Below are 17,411 nucleotides of genomic sequence, written 5' to 3'. Positions count from 1 at the left end.
AATATTTATTTTTATAAAGTTTGCATGTATTTGTATTTGAGGTGAAGCATTTTTTAATGTTTATTTAATTATTTCCATGAATTGTGTGTGAGTTTTTTTTTAGATCTTCTTAAATTATCTACGATGGACTTTAGAGAGAATCTACGATTGTGTATATTTCGTCAAAATGTGGCCTAGTATCCGGTTCATATGCCCAACATTTCAGCATGAGTCTATAAATTTCAGGGGTTGCACATTCAGGAGCCGGCATTCGATAACCTATCACAAATTAAATTTGGCAATACATATTTTATGAATTCATTGTGGTGCACTTAATTTACGAAGAGTATTCGTTCTCTTACCAGCATCGATTCGTTCTCTAGCTCTGGAATTACTCATTCCGGCATAGGGAGTATCGCCTTTTGAGAAAATTTCCCATATTAAAATACCGTATGACCTAAATAAAGAAGATTTTATTTTAAAAAAATGCCATATTATAAGAAGAAAATATAAAGTGAAAAATAAATATATATACCAAACATCGCATAAGGATGTATATTTTCCGAAATTCAGTGCTTCTGGGGCGGTCCATTTGATCGGTATTTGTTTCATTCCATCAGACACAATGTACTCCTCTTCCTCTCGAGACATTCCAAAATCAGATATTTTAACTATATTTTCGTAACCTATTAAGCAATTTCGGGCGGCCAAGTCACGATGAATGCAATTCTTAGACTCCAAGTACCGCATACCTATCGTAAAAAACCGATTTCCACACACGAATCAATAAATAGTGAATGCCAATGAAAAAAAAGAAGAGAATGATAGAATACCTGCCGCAGCATCTCTACACATTCCAATTAATTGTTTCGTGTTGAGAGTTGCATTGTTTTTTCGCAAAAAACTTAACAATGATCCACCATGCACAAGCTCCATTACAATCATTATTGGTTGCTTTTGTACACATATTCCAATCAATTTGACTATGTTCGGATGATCATATTGTTTCAAAATGCGACCTTCTTGCAGAAATTTACGTTTCTGCTCGTCTGGTAATGTCATTCGGCAAGTTTTAACAGCAACTTCATTCTTACTTGACTTCAAACGTGCTTTATAAACATCGCCGAAATTTCCCTAAAAAAGATAAAATCGCAAAATATATTAACTGAATGTAGTTTTTGATGTTTTTTCACATTGTTCATCTTACTCGTCCAATTTTATCCAATAATATTACGTCATCGTTGCTCAACTCCCAAACTTCACGAGTTACAGGTCTTTTCAGTACAGCTCCTATTGAAAATAAATAGAAATTGTCAATGTGTGGATCGTGTTAATAATAATATGTATAAAATGCATGCATACCCGATCGTCCAGTTACAGGTAATTCAGATAGATGCTGATGCATGATCAATTCTTGGATGCTTGGAAATGCAGGACCTTCAAATCGATAGTGACCATCAATGGTGGTTTGAACGATGAAATGCTTGTGACCATTCCAACAAACGCTCAACACAATTTGACTTTCATCGTTTCGAATTGTTTCGCGCACCAGAAAATCGCCTTCATTTTTCAATAGTCTTACCTGAGGGGGGAATCACAAAAGAAAAGAATAAAATTTAAAATAATCGATAAGTAATCACGTGGAAACAAATTCGAATTCAATAGTCTTACCACTTCCTCACGTGGTAGAACTCCATGAAACCATTCCTCTTCGTATAGCGGCCGATTTGTTGACAGTGTCATCTATTCGATATAAATTGAACAATAATTCAATTAGTTAAATTTAAATGAATATTTCAACGAGTTGAAAAATCACTCAAACGGATTAGTATTTTATTCAAACCATGCAGTTGTAATTCGGTTTATCGGACTTTATTCCGCTCTGAGATTTTGAATGACCGATGCCTATGATCGTCTAAAAAACCATAAAAAGATCAAATTATAGCATCGGCCAAAAAAAATCTTACAGCGGAACAAAATTCAATAAGCAATTGCAAATAAAAGAAAGCAACTCAATATACATGCAACTCATCACATTCCAAATTTCGAAAATTTCATTTTTTTGCTCTTGTTACCAGAAGTGAACGGACTCGTTTTTTTCGAATTGGTGGCTTTGGCCGTGCATTACTTTCTAATGATGAGCAACTACTAAGTCTCCATGCAACATTCATTTTTCACTAATAATCCAGAATCAACTTAATTGAATATCGTTTGAGATCAGAAGCAAAACTGAAATTTATACAAAACAAATCACGTCAAACATAAACACAAACTGAGACATACTACGAAAATAATTCTCAATGAGTGCGAAGTTTCATTTAACTTGTCGAATGGACAGAATTTTATCTGTGTAATATGTACATTTATTTACTGTTGTCTGCGAGAGCGTAAAAGTAAATCGTTTACGATGTGTATATTTCATATGCACGAAAGATCACCAGCTTAAATAAACAGCGACGACGTTTTTTTTTGTGTGTGGGCGTTCTTTCGATACCGTGATGATTCGGTGAACTCTACAGATTCGATTTAAATACATGATGATGATGATGTTGATGTGCGCTATGAACTTTTTACGCTGACGACTCACGTGGCATTTTTTTTTAAATTAAAAGTTGATCATGATATTTGGTTTTAGACAAAATCGATCATTGATTAAGATGTACAATTCATAATAACATTATAAAAGGTTTAATAACAAATTAGTTTATTTACATGACAGTTATTTGATAGTTTTATATTAAATTTTTCATTCAATGCATATGTGTTTTTCATAAATACCAATCAATTCGTATGAAAAAATGCATTAAAAACGCATATCCAAAGAAATATTCAAAGTAAATTCAAAGTTAAATCATTCATTATCTGTGTAAACAACGCTGATTACTTATTGTGGCGCGTATAGGAAGTATTCAGTTTGTTGTCAAGTTCTAAGATTTTTTTTTCTTCTCATGTGTCATTGAAATAAATTATGTTATTAGTAACTGGGTGCCTTGTCCTTTAGAATGGTATCAATTTACTGAAAAGATGCTACCATATTGTGCTTTAAGTGTATCGTGTACAATATGTGACAACAAACCTTGACATCTTTGAAAAAATGTAGTCCGGTTTTTAATTTGAATTTGAAACGCTTTTTCAAGCTTGCTTTTTCGTTATCATCTTTGGCAAAATTATTTCCACTAAATCCGGCCACAACAACATCTGACATTGATTCATTTGGGATGGTATCTTCAGTCACCATATGTTTGAGCTTATGCTTAAGTGATTTACTTATGTTTGAAAAAAATGTATTCGTTTTAAGAGATGCATCTGATACAGTTGAATTTGTAGCCAATTCATCCATTTGTTCAGATTGTTGTTGGCTTGATATGATCGTATTGGCGACATTTGGCGCGCCACTATTAATTTCATAGAGGTTTTGCTCCGTCACAACATCGCCACTAATGACACACATTTCCATTTGAGCGATTGCCTGAGCGGTGACAGATTCATTTACGTAGCTATTGATTTGGTTTGTTTCCGATTGATTTTGATCGTCCGTATATTGCAAATCACTTGAATTCAATGAATCGTTGAAAAGAAAACGTAAAATATCGCATGATATGGATTCATTTGAACTAGTCGGATTTGATTCAGTTACAAGGTTTTTAGTAGGTAAAACATTGCTTAAATCAATTTCAGTATAAATGTTACTATTAGAAGCATCTGAGTTATCACTTAATAAAAATTGTTCGTCGTTCAGGCTCAAATTCATGCAATTTACCGCTGAGGTTCGTTTCGATTGCGGCACCGATGAATTTGACGCATCAGTTTTTGTTGTGGTTGCACCGTTTGCACCGTTGCTATTTGTTTTTCGCTTGAATGCTTTTATCATTGACAGCACTTCATTGCTTTTTTGCAGAATGAACGCAGCTGCTGCATGTGACATCTTATTAACCAAAACCAAAATAAATATGTGGAAAAAAAATGATACACAATGTGTTTATATACATATAAAATGCAAAAATCCCCAAACCACCTCTATACGAGCGGTAATATTTAGTGTTATTTGAGAGAAGTAGAGAGAGAGAAAGTGATTGCGAAGAAAATAAGAATGTCAACTTACCGGTTGTTGATCATTATTGCTGATGTTGTTTTCAATGAAGCTTGGATCTACGGAAATATCATCACATCCAGACGGAAGCTCCTCGCAACCAACTTCATTCAATGCAGTCTTTATTAAATCGGCCAATTTGAGCATTTGCTTTTCTTGACATCGTAATACCGTAAAGTCTTTCGAGTGTCTACTCAAAATCAAAACGATAAAATGAAAAAAAAAAAAAATGAAATCAATAAAATTAACAAATTGTTTTGTATTTTTTTTATGCTCACTTGTTGCTCTCCTTTCGACCATTGGTCAATGTCAAAGTTGATGGTATTGAAACTGTAACGCTTGTCCCATTTTCCAATTTTGATTGTTTCTCTTGACATTCTTTGACCGATGTCTCAAGCTCGGTGAGTCGATTTCGTAACCAATCTACAGTCAAATTATCTACAGTTAACGTATTTGGCTGAAGTTTTCCTAATGTATCTTTGTCCTCTATAAGCGTTTGATCAAATTGAAACACAACGGGTGCAGGCGGTGACGTTCTATGGATATAGAATTTCGAACAATTTGTATATAAACATATATTGGCTTCTAATTTTCTTACTTGTGTCGTTCGGTAAATTCTCGATATTCTTCGGCTGGATGGATACTTTGTATATTGCTTTCTATTTTTCGTTGAATGTCTTGAAAAGAATTCGACGTAAGATCACTATATTGAGATGCTTCTTGCAGAATGCCCTTCCTATTAAAATTTCAAACGAAAACCAAACGATAACGAAAGTGACATTTTTAATGCAATAAATAAGTTCGTCGCATGAAACGTACCAAACAACGACGAAGTCTTCTTGAATGGATTGTTGATGCTCCAATAAGCCGGGCAATAAAATTGTACGAAAATCGGTTTCAACTTCGGAAGCTTCACTTATCAATAAAACGTATTCGTTATGCGCTAAATGGAGTTTTCGACATGCTTTTTGGTATTTATCACGAACATCGTCTAATTTTCGACCCCCTCGACCAGCTAAATTTCGAAACAAAAATGTTTTTCAGTTATTATGCACAGACTGCGAATTGACGATCAAAGACTAGGCAGTTTCAATGTACGTTGAATAATTGGTAATTCTATAACCTTGTGCAGTTTCAATTACCTTTAATATAATGCTCTTCAAATTTCGATCGCAATAGTTTATAATATTCTAGATGCTTTTGATATTCACATTTTTTCCTTGTTACATCCTCTGTGATCTGAAAATGAAAAAGATCATTTTTGGTTTAAGAAAAAATGCAACATAGAATGTATATTTCAAAGGAAACTTAAACAATAAAATCGGAGAATAAAATACTTTAATTGATTAATTGAGAGGTTGAATATATGTATGTTCAATTGAATTAATGCTCAGGTGTACGGCGCATACATGTGATATTAGTGGCTTTTAACCAAGCGTGAGCAAAAAAAAACTTGATTTCAATTGATGTTGTAATTCCGATTGTGAACGCTTTTGTAATTCTGTCATCGGCACCATACATAGAAAATAATAACAATTAGTCGAAATAATGACATAGTACACATTTATCGCCCTCATCATTTTGGTCTCTTTTATTTAAGTGTGTAATTCTCTCACGACTCTTGATTGAGGTGATTTATAATTAAAAGTGAAAGAAACTCATGTGTGCATGTGCACACTAACCATTGTTTAATCACTGAAATTATGTTGTTGTTTTTTTTTCTTCATTAAATGTTATTGTTTATGTTGCTGTGAAGTGCGTCGCCAATTGTCTTGAAATCGTTTCAATTCGGAAAATTGCATCAAATGAATAATTTATGACGACATACTGGAATTGTGATTGCGTACATTGCACTGTGTTGTTCAACTCTACATGTGTGAAATTCGATAAAAGTGCTACCATTATTTAGTGGTTATTGATTGAGAATCTCTTGACCTTAACAGCTAAGGTAATCGGTTTACAGTTCTTATAATTTGTCTTAAGTGTCTTAAGCCAGTTTTGTGTTCGACCACACCGAAGCTTTGTTTATTTGTATTGATTAAAGTACCACCTTCACCTTTGCGTCATTACTTTGAATTGCAATGAATGTAGAATCCCAATTTCTTTCATTTTAGCTCTCGCCCCAAATATGTGTGCATTTGATTTTGGCTATTTTCTTGTCTAATTGCTTCCAATTAATTAGCAATAAGTCAATGATCGAATTTGTTATCTGTTCAAATGCATTCGAACGAATCGGTTTGCATTGTAAACAGTGCATAACGTAGGTAAATAGTACGGAAAATATAACCGTATTGGAGATGAAGCGTTGGGATCTATGCCAAAAATTAATTGTAATGAGTTAGAAATGATCCGAATTTTGTGTTGAACGCTTTTGTGCATTGCAACCTGTTGTACAATGTGTTTAAGCAATTTTTGTTGTTGAAAGACGCTGAAAATAAATGCGCTGTAAGCATGCATATAGGTATAAAATTCAAAAGAGTTTAGCTGTCATAATGTAAACAAATTACCCAATACAGACAACAAAAACAAAAATTAAAACGAGTACAAATGTAAAAAGTGCTTAGAATGTGTTTTTATGTTTTCTCGTGTAACAATTACTTAATATATCGTTTGTGACGTCAATTGAATGAATTCTCTGCATTTAAGAAATATAGATATATAGATATATATGTATATTGTGTCACGCATTCACACAAGAAATCGACAATAATCCCATTAGAAACCATGAGAATGCAATCAATATATGTAATTGTGTTTGGAAATTTGGCCGGTCCAATTAAATTCAATTAGACACTGACACATTTGCACATTAGACGCAATCATATACGCTGTGTGATGTGATGTGATGTGTGTACAAAAAGCACAATCCGTCCCGATTCAACGACATAGAGAAATTTAATTAATGTTTAATAGTATGCACATTCTCAAGTGTTTTTGTTATTCTTATAAATATTCTTCGCATTTATTTGACATTAACATCTCTCCCATTTGTTGTATCAGTCTGTCCCTTCCTACACTCACGCATCTCCTCCTTCTAAGTAGTGGCAGCACGTAAAACATAACACCAAATACATGCACGTAGTTCTAGATAAGCTTACGGTTTCTTAAATATGGCTGTAAAAGATTGGATTGTGCAATTATTACTCATTTGGAATAAATTGTTGACACTAACGCATAGTACGAGCAACGAGCAAAATACCAGGAGAAAGAGAAATGGAGAAAAATGTGATAGAGAGAAACAGACAAAAATGGCCAAGAGCCGAGAGAGTTTTCACTACAAACGCACTGCCGTTTCGAGTGTATTGTATGGCCGCCAATGGTGTATATATTAAAATAGATGTTCAGTAAGTTTATTTGTTTCTTCTGTTTGATTTCTGAATTTAAAGTACTAAAAACGTATGTGGTGTTGGTTGCTTTGCGTGCCCATTGTGTGTTTGAGCAGAACTAAGAACATGCATGTGAATGCATTTTTTTTTTTTTTTTTTTTTTGAATATTTAATGCAGCGAATGAAGAACCAATTCTATACATGAATTTACAGTTGCTAATTTTCTATGTCGTGTTTTTTTTTCTTTCTTTCTTCCATTGCCCATTTAATTCTTCATCACTTCAATGCTCTTCAATATTTTCTTCTTTTAAATTCTGGTTACTTTTTTTATTCTCAGGCGCAGAGTTGTTTGAAGATCTTGTTTGCCAACTTTAACTAACGGATCACAGTACGAATAACATTTTTATTATTTTTTATACAAAACATACGAAGTAGATGAAAAAAAGGCACAAAATACAACTTTGAAGAAGAAGAAAATGAAGAAGAAAAAAATGTCCGACACATTGAAGATTGAGCCGGAGTAAATATTGTTGACAATGGTTCCATACAAAATATGTATGCCATCATGCGAACGGGCGAATGCGTGAAATTTTACTGTGCCAATGAACCAACCCCAATAAATACAATGAATAGAGTTCTTTGACACAAAAGTTACAGCTTAGTCAGCTTGAAACATCGCATTTCAGCTTTCATTGTTACAATCATCTGTTTTTGTTTCAAAATTAAACAAAACCATCGGGGAATAGGAAAGTCGGTATCATCAATCATCGACTGAATAAATTGCGAATGGAACGGTTTAAAGAAGAACAGCAAATATTGTTGTTATATATGATCAAATTACAAGTGTGTCACGATCAATATAACAAATATACTAAAATATTGACTGAGCATTTACACTTTACACATTTTCGCAATAATTAATTTATGCAAATCGATATCGTTTGTGACAGCCACGCAAAAAATTTACATAAAATACATATATAACGAACCGACACTTATTCTATCTTGTTAGTATTACAGATTTGATGGTCCAATCCATTTTCACTTTATTTATTTTCGATTTCTCTTCGTGTCATTTGCGGTGTTGATATTTCATTTTAGCAATTGGCTTAGGTCTATCACTGTAAGCGATGACTCACTTGGTCATTTTTACCAGTAAAGTCCAGTCAAATGTTCGTACACATCTGCCGATCATTTGAATCATTTTATGCATTTGGTTTAAAGATCAATCATGGAAAACTATCAATTTTAAAAACCTCATTAAAAACATTTATCGCCTCAAAAATCTCAACAATTCAACTTCAAACAATTGCAACTCTCATAATAATAGAAATAAGATATCTACTCAAAACACTATACTCGACAAACAGTCTAATGTAATTTTCATTCATGAATTTTGTTTTATGTTTTCATTTTTCTCTGAAGATTTTTTTTATTACTTTTGATCGTAATCGTTGTGAATCACTTATCACTTTAGATTACATATATTTTGCAATTTTAATTTTGTCAGTGCATTTGTCCTATATAAATGACGTAAAACTGTGCAAACACAAATCCAATAATGATCGAGTAGTGGTGAGAACTAAAGTTAGTTTACAGAGTATTGTGACAAATACTGGAAACTGTTGAAGCTGTCAACGGCCAATAAAATCGGTTCATATATATGAATTGTTACAGTACAAAGATAGACAAGTGAATTGTATTTTTTTAGAAATGATTTCATGTTCATTGCAGTCAGATGAATCGTTGTCAGATATATAAAAATAAAACCAAGCATTTTGTTCTCAATCCGCACAAAATTCGCCGCTTGAATTGTGTGTGCCAAAGCATGCCCGTTATTTGTTACCTAATTTGTATACCACATTAGACAAGCGGGATTTAGTCGAAAAATTTAGTAAAACCATCAATACACACATGATTCGTGATGGATCATTGTTTTGTTTTTGCTCTGCATATGTCAATGATCAACTCTCTCTCTCTCTCTCTCTCTCTCTTTCGCATTGTATCGACGGCACTCTAATTGCATTTCATGTTTTCTAGAATTTTTCTTCGAAAGTTTTTTAGGATTAAGTTCTTTTACTAGCATACTTATTGACTTTTCTTTTTTTTTATAAGAAATAAATAGTAATTAGACAAAAGGCATTAAATACATTTACATGCATGCTTGACAAGCAGTAAAAAAAAACTCAAATTTGAAGCAACTTATTTAGACAGCGTTCAGTCTTTAAATTACGTTTAAACGAAGCCAGAGTAGCAGCATCGCATGTTCTATAAATAAATGAATGCTATCCGTTTGAAAAGACAGAATCAACTCACATTTGCAATCAACTTAATCAAAAATCAACTCAAATTGGCTTCCGTAGAGCCACCGCATCGCACATTGATGAGTTTCAGTTAAAAACGATAAAATGTTTATGAATTAATGTTTCTTTTTTCGCCATTTAACACAATATTTATGATATATCATTTCATGCACAATTTTTCGAGGTAAGCATACCAAAAGAACACGTGTTTATTCTCATAAAATTGTGCGTTGGTGTTGAAGCAGCAAATCGGCCACTAGTTGGATTTGTTTTATTTTATGCCTTTAAAAAAGTGTTTTTTTCTGTCAAATAATATCTATTTTTTAGAATCGTTTATAATATTTGAATGAATTGAAATGTACATATAGTATTCAAAAAATGGAAATTGAAAAGTGTATGATATCCTTTATCTTGACTAGCGTTATTTGCAATGAATGTGCTTAGTTCGGAAGAAAAAGTCATTAGGCAACTTTTCAGTCAACTTACCCATTACAGAAATGTTGTTCAGGTGCAAAATCCACTACACATTTCTGGCGACCAATTTGTACAAACGTTACTAGTGGTAATGCATCACTTACTATTAATTCGATCCAACAATAATCTTTGTCGAACAGAGAACAATCCATAAAATGTACAAATTCACCATTATTATTGAAACAAAATGTGTATTTTTTTCTCGTTACTACAACTTCGGTAAAGGTGACAAATTATCCTCTTTTTCCAAGATTTTATTCATGCCATAAGCATTTTGCTATAAACGACCTAAAATCATGACAAATACAAAACGCTTGTTTTTTATTTTCATTTTTGTTTTGTATGCATAAACCATATAGGTACCGAGCACCATGCATATCCAAATATACAAATATTATTTGTAAACAAATCCGAAAGTTGGTTTGTGTGTGTGCTGGTAGTAAGCAGTACGTATTGATGACACCTTATGATAAGCACATGCTGCTTCTTCTTTTCTTTACCATTTTATACACAATCATATCAGCATACAAATACTTAAAATGCAAAACCATTTAGGTTGTGTATGGAAAAAGAAAGAAAAAAAGAATCGAGCGCCTAACATCGAAAAGAATGGAAAGAAATGGTCATCAGATGTCAATGGAATGCAAAATGAGCGAAGAGAGAATAACAAGCAACGAAAAACCATAGGTGCGTTCTGTGTTAAAAGCTTAATCGCATGAAATATACTTGGTAAAGAGAGAAAGGAACTGCTTGGTAAAAACACTGATATAAAGAAAACTACTTTCAACATTAATACGCACAACAATTCTAGCAACTATTATAATGCATTAAAAGCAACAAAAATGCACTATTTTCAACATAAACAACAACATTTGACTAAAAACAAAAAAAAATGTTTAAATTTTCAGCTTAAATCATACACATTTCTTTGATAATTCTCTTAACATGCATAAAATTTTGGTTAAACTTGCGCATGTAAATTTAAGATCTCATTCATGCAAAAAGAAATGAATTTATGACTTTCTTAAAAATTACAGAGAACTCTTTGGAATTCCGTTTTATTGTGACATTTCATAGAGAGGCATAATAATGAAAATGCCATTGAGATTTGATCGCTAAACAACATACGAAAGAAAAAAACATGTCTGTCAACTTACATTTGTGAATTGTGTCGCTATTTTCTGATGTTCTTCTTGATAATTTTTACGTGTCTTGCGCTTATCTTGGTACAAATGTGTTAGCTTATCTTGGCACAGCGATTCTAAGAATTCGGCATTCGACTTGAATTGCTTTGCAGTTTGCTCCCATTCTTCCATAAACGAACGCCATACTTTCATGATTTGACTTCCTGTAAATATTCCAAGAGAAAGAGGAAAACAGCAAAATACTGGCATTATGATTGCGGTATGATTTAAGTGGAGGAAACTAACTAATATTTAATTATATTTGAAACATTATTGTTTACAGTGTGAAATGTGTCGATTGAGATAATTGGTTTTTGATGAAACTGAAAGGATGCATCGATATCTGATTGCATACACGATTAAATCGCACGCTACATTACCAAACGAGCGTTTGCATTACTGTACAGTGAATTGGTTGGTGTAAAACTTACCTTGCAAGTCGTCAGCACGATCAATTTTAAGACCAAGTTGAGCGGCTGCCGTCAAAGCGATTGCATATTCTTTATCACATTTAACTTTTTGTAATAAACATCGTTTCATTATTTCGAGTAATCGTAGTTCGGCATCTTGTCGCGAAAGCAATGCATCATGCGCTGATTTACCTTGCAGCGCCGATGAAAAACCCATTTTATTTTGGCAAAAGAAATAGCCTGTATTTTTTTTTTTCGTAGTGTCTCAACGGCAACGATGTTGCCTGCACTTAAATATGTTTGCGGTTTTCTGCCCTTCACCAGAATCTGTGAATCTGTTTTCGTGCTGCGGTTTTCTCTCTTTTTTCGCCACGTTCACACTGCAATGTTCATGCAGTTCAAGACGACACTGCCTTTTTGATACGATTCAATTTAATTTTCGACAGACTTTGTTTATATTCCATGAAAAACTGATTTTGGAAATTCACTAGTTTCAACCTTATCCATCATATTGAAAACAGGCAACTTTTTTCTGTTCATTCGTTTCAAAACTATCGCATTCGTTGCACTTATACTTTTATTCGCTTCGTTTTGTTTCGTGATTCGATTTTGTGAATTTCGCATCGATCTAATCCGTATTTCGACACAAAAAAAAAATGAAAATAATCAAAATAATATTCGGATCTACATCACATTGGCAAATGAAATGAAGAAAAAACCAAATGATTTTTCTCACTTCGTTTGGTTGGAAAGGATATTCACAATATATTGGATATAAATTCAATTCAATTCAATATTATAATTGTTCATTATCTCTCTGTCAAACGTTAATAATATCGACACACCGACGATTGCGGCCACGTCAAAGAATCTAAACGATCTCTAAATGTATAAAATGAGTCACTGAGAAACTGTACCATATTTATTATGTAACACCTAAGCTGATCTTGTGAACTGTTCATCTGTCGATGCAAAGCACTCTTTCGTTCTCCAACTAAAAGCGAATATTGTGTATAAAACAAAGAAAGTGTCATGCACGCAACAAGGGACAGTGAAATACAGTGCGCGCAACAGCTACTGAGGTTATGAGTTATGATGGTCCGACATTAACAGTGATTAAATATGACTTAACATTTTAAACGGACGCGCAGTGCATTGCGAACACAAAGAGAGAGAAGAATAAAAATGTTATGGTATAATACATGTTTAGCATGTCTCGTTTATCGAGAGCGACGAGAAACGAATGCATACGCAACGTATAAATGGATCGCAATATAAAGAAGACGGCAAAGTTTATGTTGACAATGGCAAAGACAAAGACAGCACGAAACCATCAACTATTTAATACTGTTTTCTTGGAATCGATTGATTCCCTTTTTTTGTCTTCTCTCCTCCTTTCGTGTTCTTTTCGCCCATGCAACATAACGAGTTTTATCGCAGTATAATGAAGAACGAAACCAAACGCAAATATTACATAAAAACCTGTGATTTGCAAAAGCGCAGTTTGCCGTATATGCTAATAATTTAGTTTGAAAAGTTTATATTACAACATCCTTCCATTTCGCTGCGATGCCAGTTCAATTTCTACCGACTGTTTTTTTTCCTGATATGTCATAAGGACGCAAAGAGCCAAACATGTAGACCGTATAGAATAAACACTACCAAAACATACAACAAAATAAGGTTTATAGGATCGGACTGCAAACTTTATATATACAAACTTTGTCATATTCTTTCTATCTCGGGTGCGATATGGATGAGAAAAAAAATCGTTTTTTCGCCAATCGACTTTCAATTGACAGTTTATGATTTCAGAGTTTTGAAGATCAACTTTTCTGTAAAGTCAAAATATATGTTGTAATAAAGCAGTACATTTGCAACTATAATTAGATCAAAGCGCACACCTAGAACTCTACTTCAATTAGTTATTTCAAAGGCTTCGATGTTCAAATTGCTAATCAAAGAATGATTTACATCACAACGGTAATGATTTCTTCTTTTTTTTCATTCATTTGATTGCATGCATGTAAATATAAATCGATGTTTCAGATATTAAAACTGTTTTCTCTCTCTCTTCCTCTCTCTCGCGCTTTACATCAACAAAAGAAAATGGATTGGCTAAATACTCGAACCATATCTAGAACACAATTCATGGCCAAGTTGAAAGAATGCATCAATACATGTAATTTATGGAGCGCTGCAGATGCATTGTGCTTAATGATTAAATTGCAGCTAGTTTTTGATTTTGATTGAAGATGGATCTATAGCTTTATTAAAGGCGTTGTTAAAAACTTAAACAATTGGTATAGTGAAAAGAAAGCAAAACAAGAGAAACCAATTGAGTTTGCTGCCACTTCAATTAATGCAAACCAAAAAGTGCGTACATATCCATACATGAAGAGACTGAAGAGAAACAAATATGTGATTTAAATTACGGCATTGGCGAAAAAAAAAACCGACCGACTCATTTCTTTTTTTATTATTATTTGTTAGCTTTGATTTTCATGTTGATTTCGTTTTAATTCATTCATCATTTGAATAAAAACTTTCATTTATTACAAGCACAAAAACAAAACGCCATTATTTGTATGCATTCAGATTAAAAAAAAAAAAGAGGTATTAAAATATCGTGCGGTTTTAGTGTTGTGAGTCTTACGAATCAATATAATTTTATATTACAGAGAGAACAGAGAGCGGGCCCCAGACACCACCAACACTATCGTGCGCGTACTACAACACAATTTCGTGTGTGAAGTGAAAGAATGAATTGTACATATGGAACGAACCAAAGTTAACTGAACGGTGAAAAAAAAAAACACACAACAAAGGCGAGAAGAGCAAAGAAGAAATGAAACGAAACAATAAACTTATAAAATTTCAACAATAAACTTGTTTTGTTGTGTTACAATGCACACATAAGTCAAATGTGTGTAATGCTTCGGAGTGCTGAACGACTTACACATGCGCATGATGCGCACATAAAGACTGCAAACAAACACCAAACAACCGAAAACTGTATGCACAGAATCCAGCAAAGAACGCTTCACATGAACCCATTCTAATACATCTATTTAACTCTTTTTTATCTTTCATCCACAAAATGTTCTCCGCATCATTTCAATATGAATATTTAGTTTAGATTTAACGGAGAAAACATGATAGAGAGAGAGAGAGAGTTTGTGTCTGTATGTGTGCGTGAGAGAGAAACTATCCTTTATTCTTTATTTTCATTATTAATTTCTATCCATCGTTTCATTTTGATTCGGTTCGGATTGGATTCTGTAAGTCATCGTCATATCATCACATTTTTGTTGTTGTTTTTCTTTAATTTAAGGATATGGTTGTATGATGCATACCGCACGTTGTGCACTTGGAAAAATATAGAAAAAACCGAAAACATATCTCGATATGAAATTCGAAAATTAACCAAATCAAAATTGTGGATAATAACAAAGAAAAACGATTTTTTATTGGTTCGATGTTAATAACGGTGCGACTAGAAAATGCGCCTACGAAAACATGACTAGATCGTTTGCGTTTTGAAACTCTTCTATTATATGTCTATATCTATGAATAATTGAGAGCAATGTGGAGTATCCACTTTAAAATACCTTCCACAGACAATTTTACCTTTTCATACTTGGGCTCACACTGAAAAAAATGTGTGATGTTGTTGAAACCTTTAAAAATGTATAATTTGTGGAAATAATCGGACTCTTTAATTTCGTTTTTGTTATCAAAATCGTTAGTTTGTTATGACAAAATGATTGGAATTTAAAACATTGAGCAACACTTAATCGACGATCGTCAATAAATTGATCGTCGATATTACCACAATTGATGAAAATGGATAATTTTTCTGTATGTTGTTTAATTTTGAAAGATTTTTTTTTCTTACAAATGTCACTAGATAGAAGATGACCTTTTCTTTAAAATTGAGATAAAAATTCGTATATAATTACATCACATATAAAATGCAAAATAATTGAGTACATTTGCGAATCACAATAAGATAGCGCTCCGTCAGTTGTAAGGCACAAAATTAAATTAATAATCATTAAGAATAACATGCAGAAGTGTCTGTTATTGTTCAATGCGTATAATATTTGTGCACTTGTTTGGTTTGCTTTTTGTTTGCTTTCTTCGGATCTTTTTTCTGTTATATTTTTTTTTCCCTCTTTTCGGAAGAACCATGTGATTGGTGTTTGAATTTTGAATTTATATCGCTACATATTTGTCAATTCGATTGTAATTGATGGCGATGTTTCATCGGCTGAAGTTGAACGCACCATCATATCACATTGACAATTGTTTGGCTTGTTAAAATAAACATTGATTCTGATTTATTTTTAGATACAATGTAGCCCAAATGGCAAATAATAAATGTTGAAGATTTGAATTTATTTCCAATATAATTGCGAGTCCTTTACATTTAACTAAAGAAATAACTATACACATTTCAAATACACACCAAAATAAACTAGATGTACACGTTTCACAACAAATAAATATACACGTCCGATTGCGACGACCATCAACACTCGATTCAATAAGATACGAGCAAAAAGAGAGCGCACACAGCCAAAACAAAATGCTGCAGCGCGCACTAAAATAACAACACAGAACACACACCGATCGTACCGATGAAACGATAGTGTAGTGTTGTGTACTATGTCTATATATTTTTGAGCAGTTAATGTGCGCGAACAACTTGAAATGAACGAAGAAGAGACCACAAAACGCAAACACTCAAACATTCATCACACCGAGAAGCTAAGACGAATTGTGTGTATGCGTAACGTGCATAAAGCTCCGTAGCACCGTACACACCAACCAACACATCACACCGTTCATGTGAAAGACAGTGAAGACAGTTTTTCACACCGGAATTTAAGTGGACAAACGATGAACATTTTGGTCGAGTTGTTTTGCATTTTTGGTTACACACTCAGAACTGAACGCCGAATGATACTAAACGGTTTAATTATTATTAGAGATCGTATTTCAAATGATTTAATAAGAAATTAACATTAGCATTGATGTTATATGTTATATTTGTTATGCAGCATCAAATAAATTCATTCTTTATTCGTTCGATTTCTGATATAGCATATGCTCATACTATTTCCCGTAAAATCATTTTGCATTTGATTTAGTCAAATTGAGAAAGCGACAAATCTCAAAAATATCGAAAGCAACAAAATTCGAAAACAAAACACCTAAATACACACATATATATAAATATGGAACATGCATGTATACAAACCATTCAGTTTTTATCTATTTTCGTTTAGTATCTGTTCGGCATAGTGCAGCCATATGTATAGTTGTTACAAAACAGTTGCAAGCACAGTGTGTGCACGGACGATTTTATGGCCGCAAGAAATTGTGTATTTAAAATAGATTGATTGTAAATGGAATGTGTTATTTGTACATTTTTCATCAAGTTTCACGTTTTATTGGGCGTTTCGTTAGCTTATCTAAAATTCTGAACGGTATGTAGTTGTTTAAACACTAAACAAATACATACCATTCCATATTTATCTTAATCTTTTTCATCAATGAAAAATGCATCATTGTCATATGTTTCATTGTTCAGATTTGAAAACGAACAAATAAGGCAAAGCATATATAATAATTCTAAT

General features: G+C 32.9%; 1 protein-coding gene across 4 annotated transcripts; it reads right to left on the bottom strand.

The window, feature by feature from the left end:
- Positions 1-24: 24 nt before the first annotated feature.
- Positions 25-16,336, bottom strand: LOC116338891 (tyrosine-protein kinase Fer). Of its 4 annotated transcripts, XM_031764425.1 has the most exons (16): positions 16,238-16,336; positions 11,788-12,394; positions 11,330-11,520; positions 5,212-5,308; positions 4,889-5,084; positions 4,668-4,805; positions 4,348-4,605; positions 4,082-4,259; positions 3,740-3,904; positions 1,651-1,722; positions 1,342-1,561; positions 1,187-1,269; positions 813-1,113; positions 515-731; positions 342-436; positions 25-258 (listed from the first exon to the last, which is right to left on the bottom strand). In XM_031764425.1, the coding sequence occupies exons 2-16, from the start codon at positions 11,981-11,983 to the stop codon at positions 131-133; spliced, it is 2,535 nt and encodes an 844-aa protein (XP_031620285.1). In that variant the 5' UTR covers positions 11,984-12,394; positions 16,238-16,336; the 3' UTR covers positions 25-130. The 4 variants fall into 4 exon arrangements, with proteins under 4 accessions (XP_031620285.1, XP_031620286.1, XP_031620287.1 ...); XM_031764426.1 differs by lacking the exon at positions 3,740-3,904; XM_031764427.1 differs by lacking the exons at positions 3,740-3,904; positions 4,082-4,259; positions 4,348-4,605; ... (4 more) ...; positions 11,788-12,394; positions 16,238-16,336 and adding an exon at positions 3,056-3,729.
- Positions 16,337-17,411: the final 1,075 nt, after the last annotated feature.

Source organism: Contarinia nasturtii, unplaced genomic scaffold (genome assembly GCF_009176525.2).
Source record: "Contarinia nasturtii isolate CC-2019 unplaced genomic scaffold, AAFC_CNas_1.1 Cnas_scaffold_414, whole genome shotgun sequence".
Taxonomy (NCBI): domain Eukaryota; kingdom Metazoa; phylum Arthropoda; class Insecta; order Diptera; family Cecidomyiidae; genus Contarinia; species Contarinia nasturtii.
This window is presented reverse-complemented; position numbering and strand designations above follow the sequence as displayed.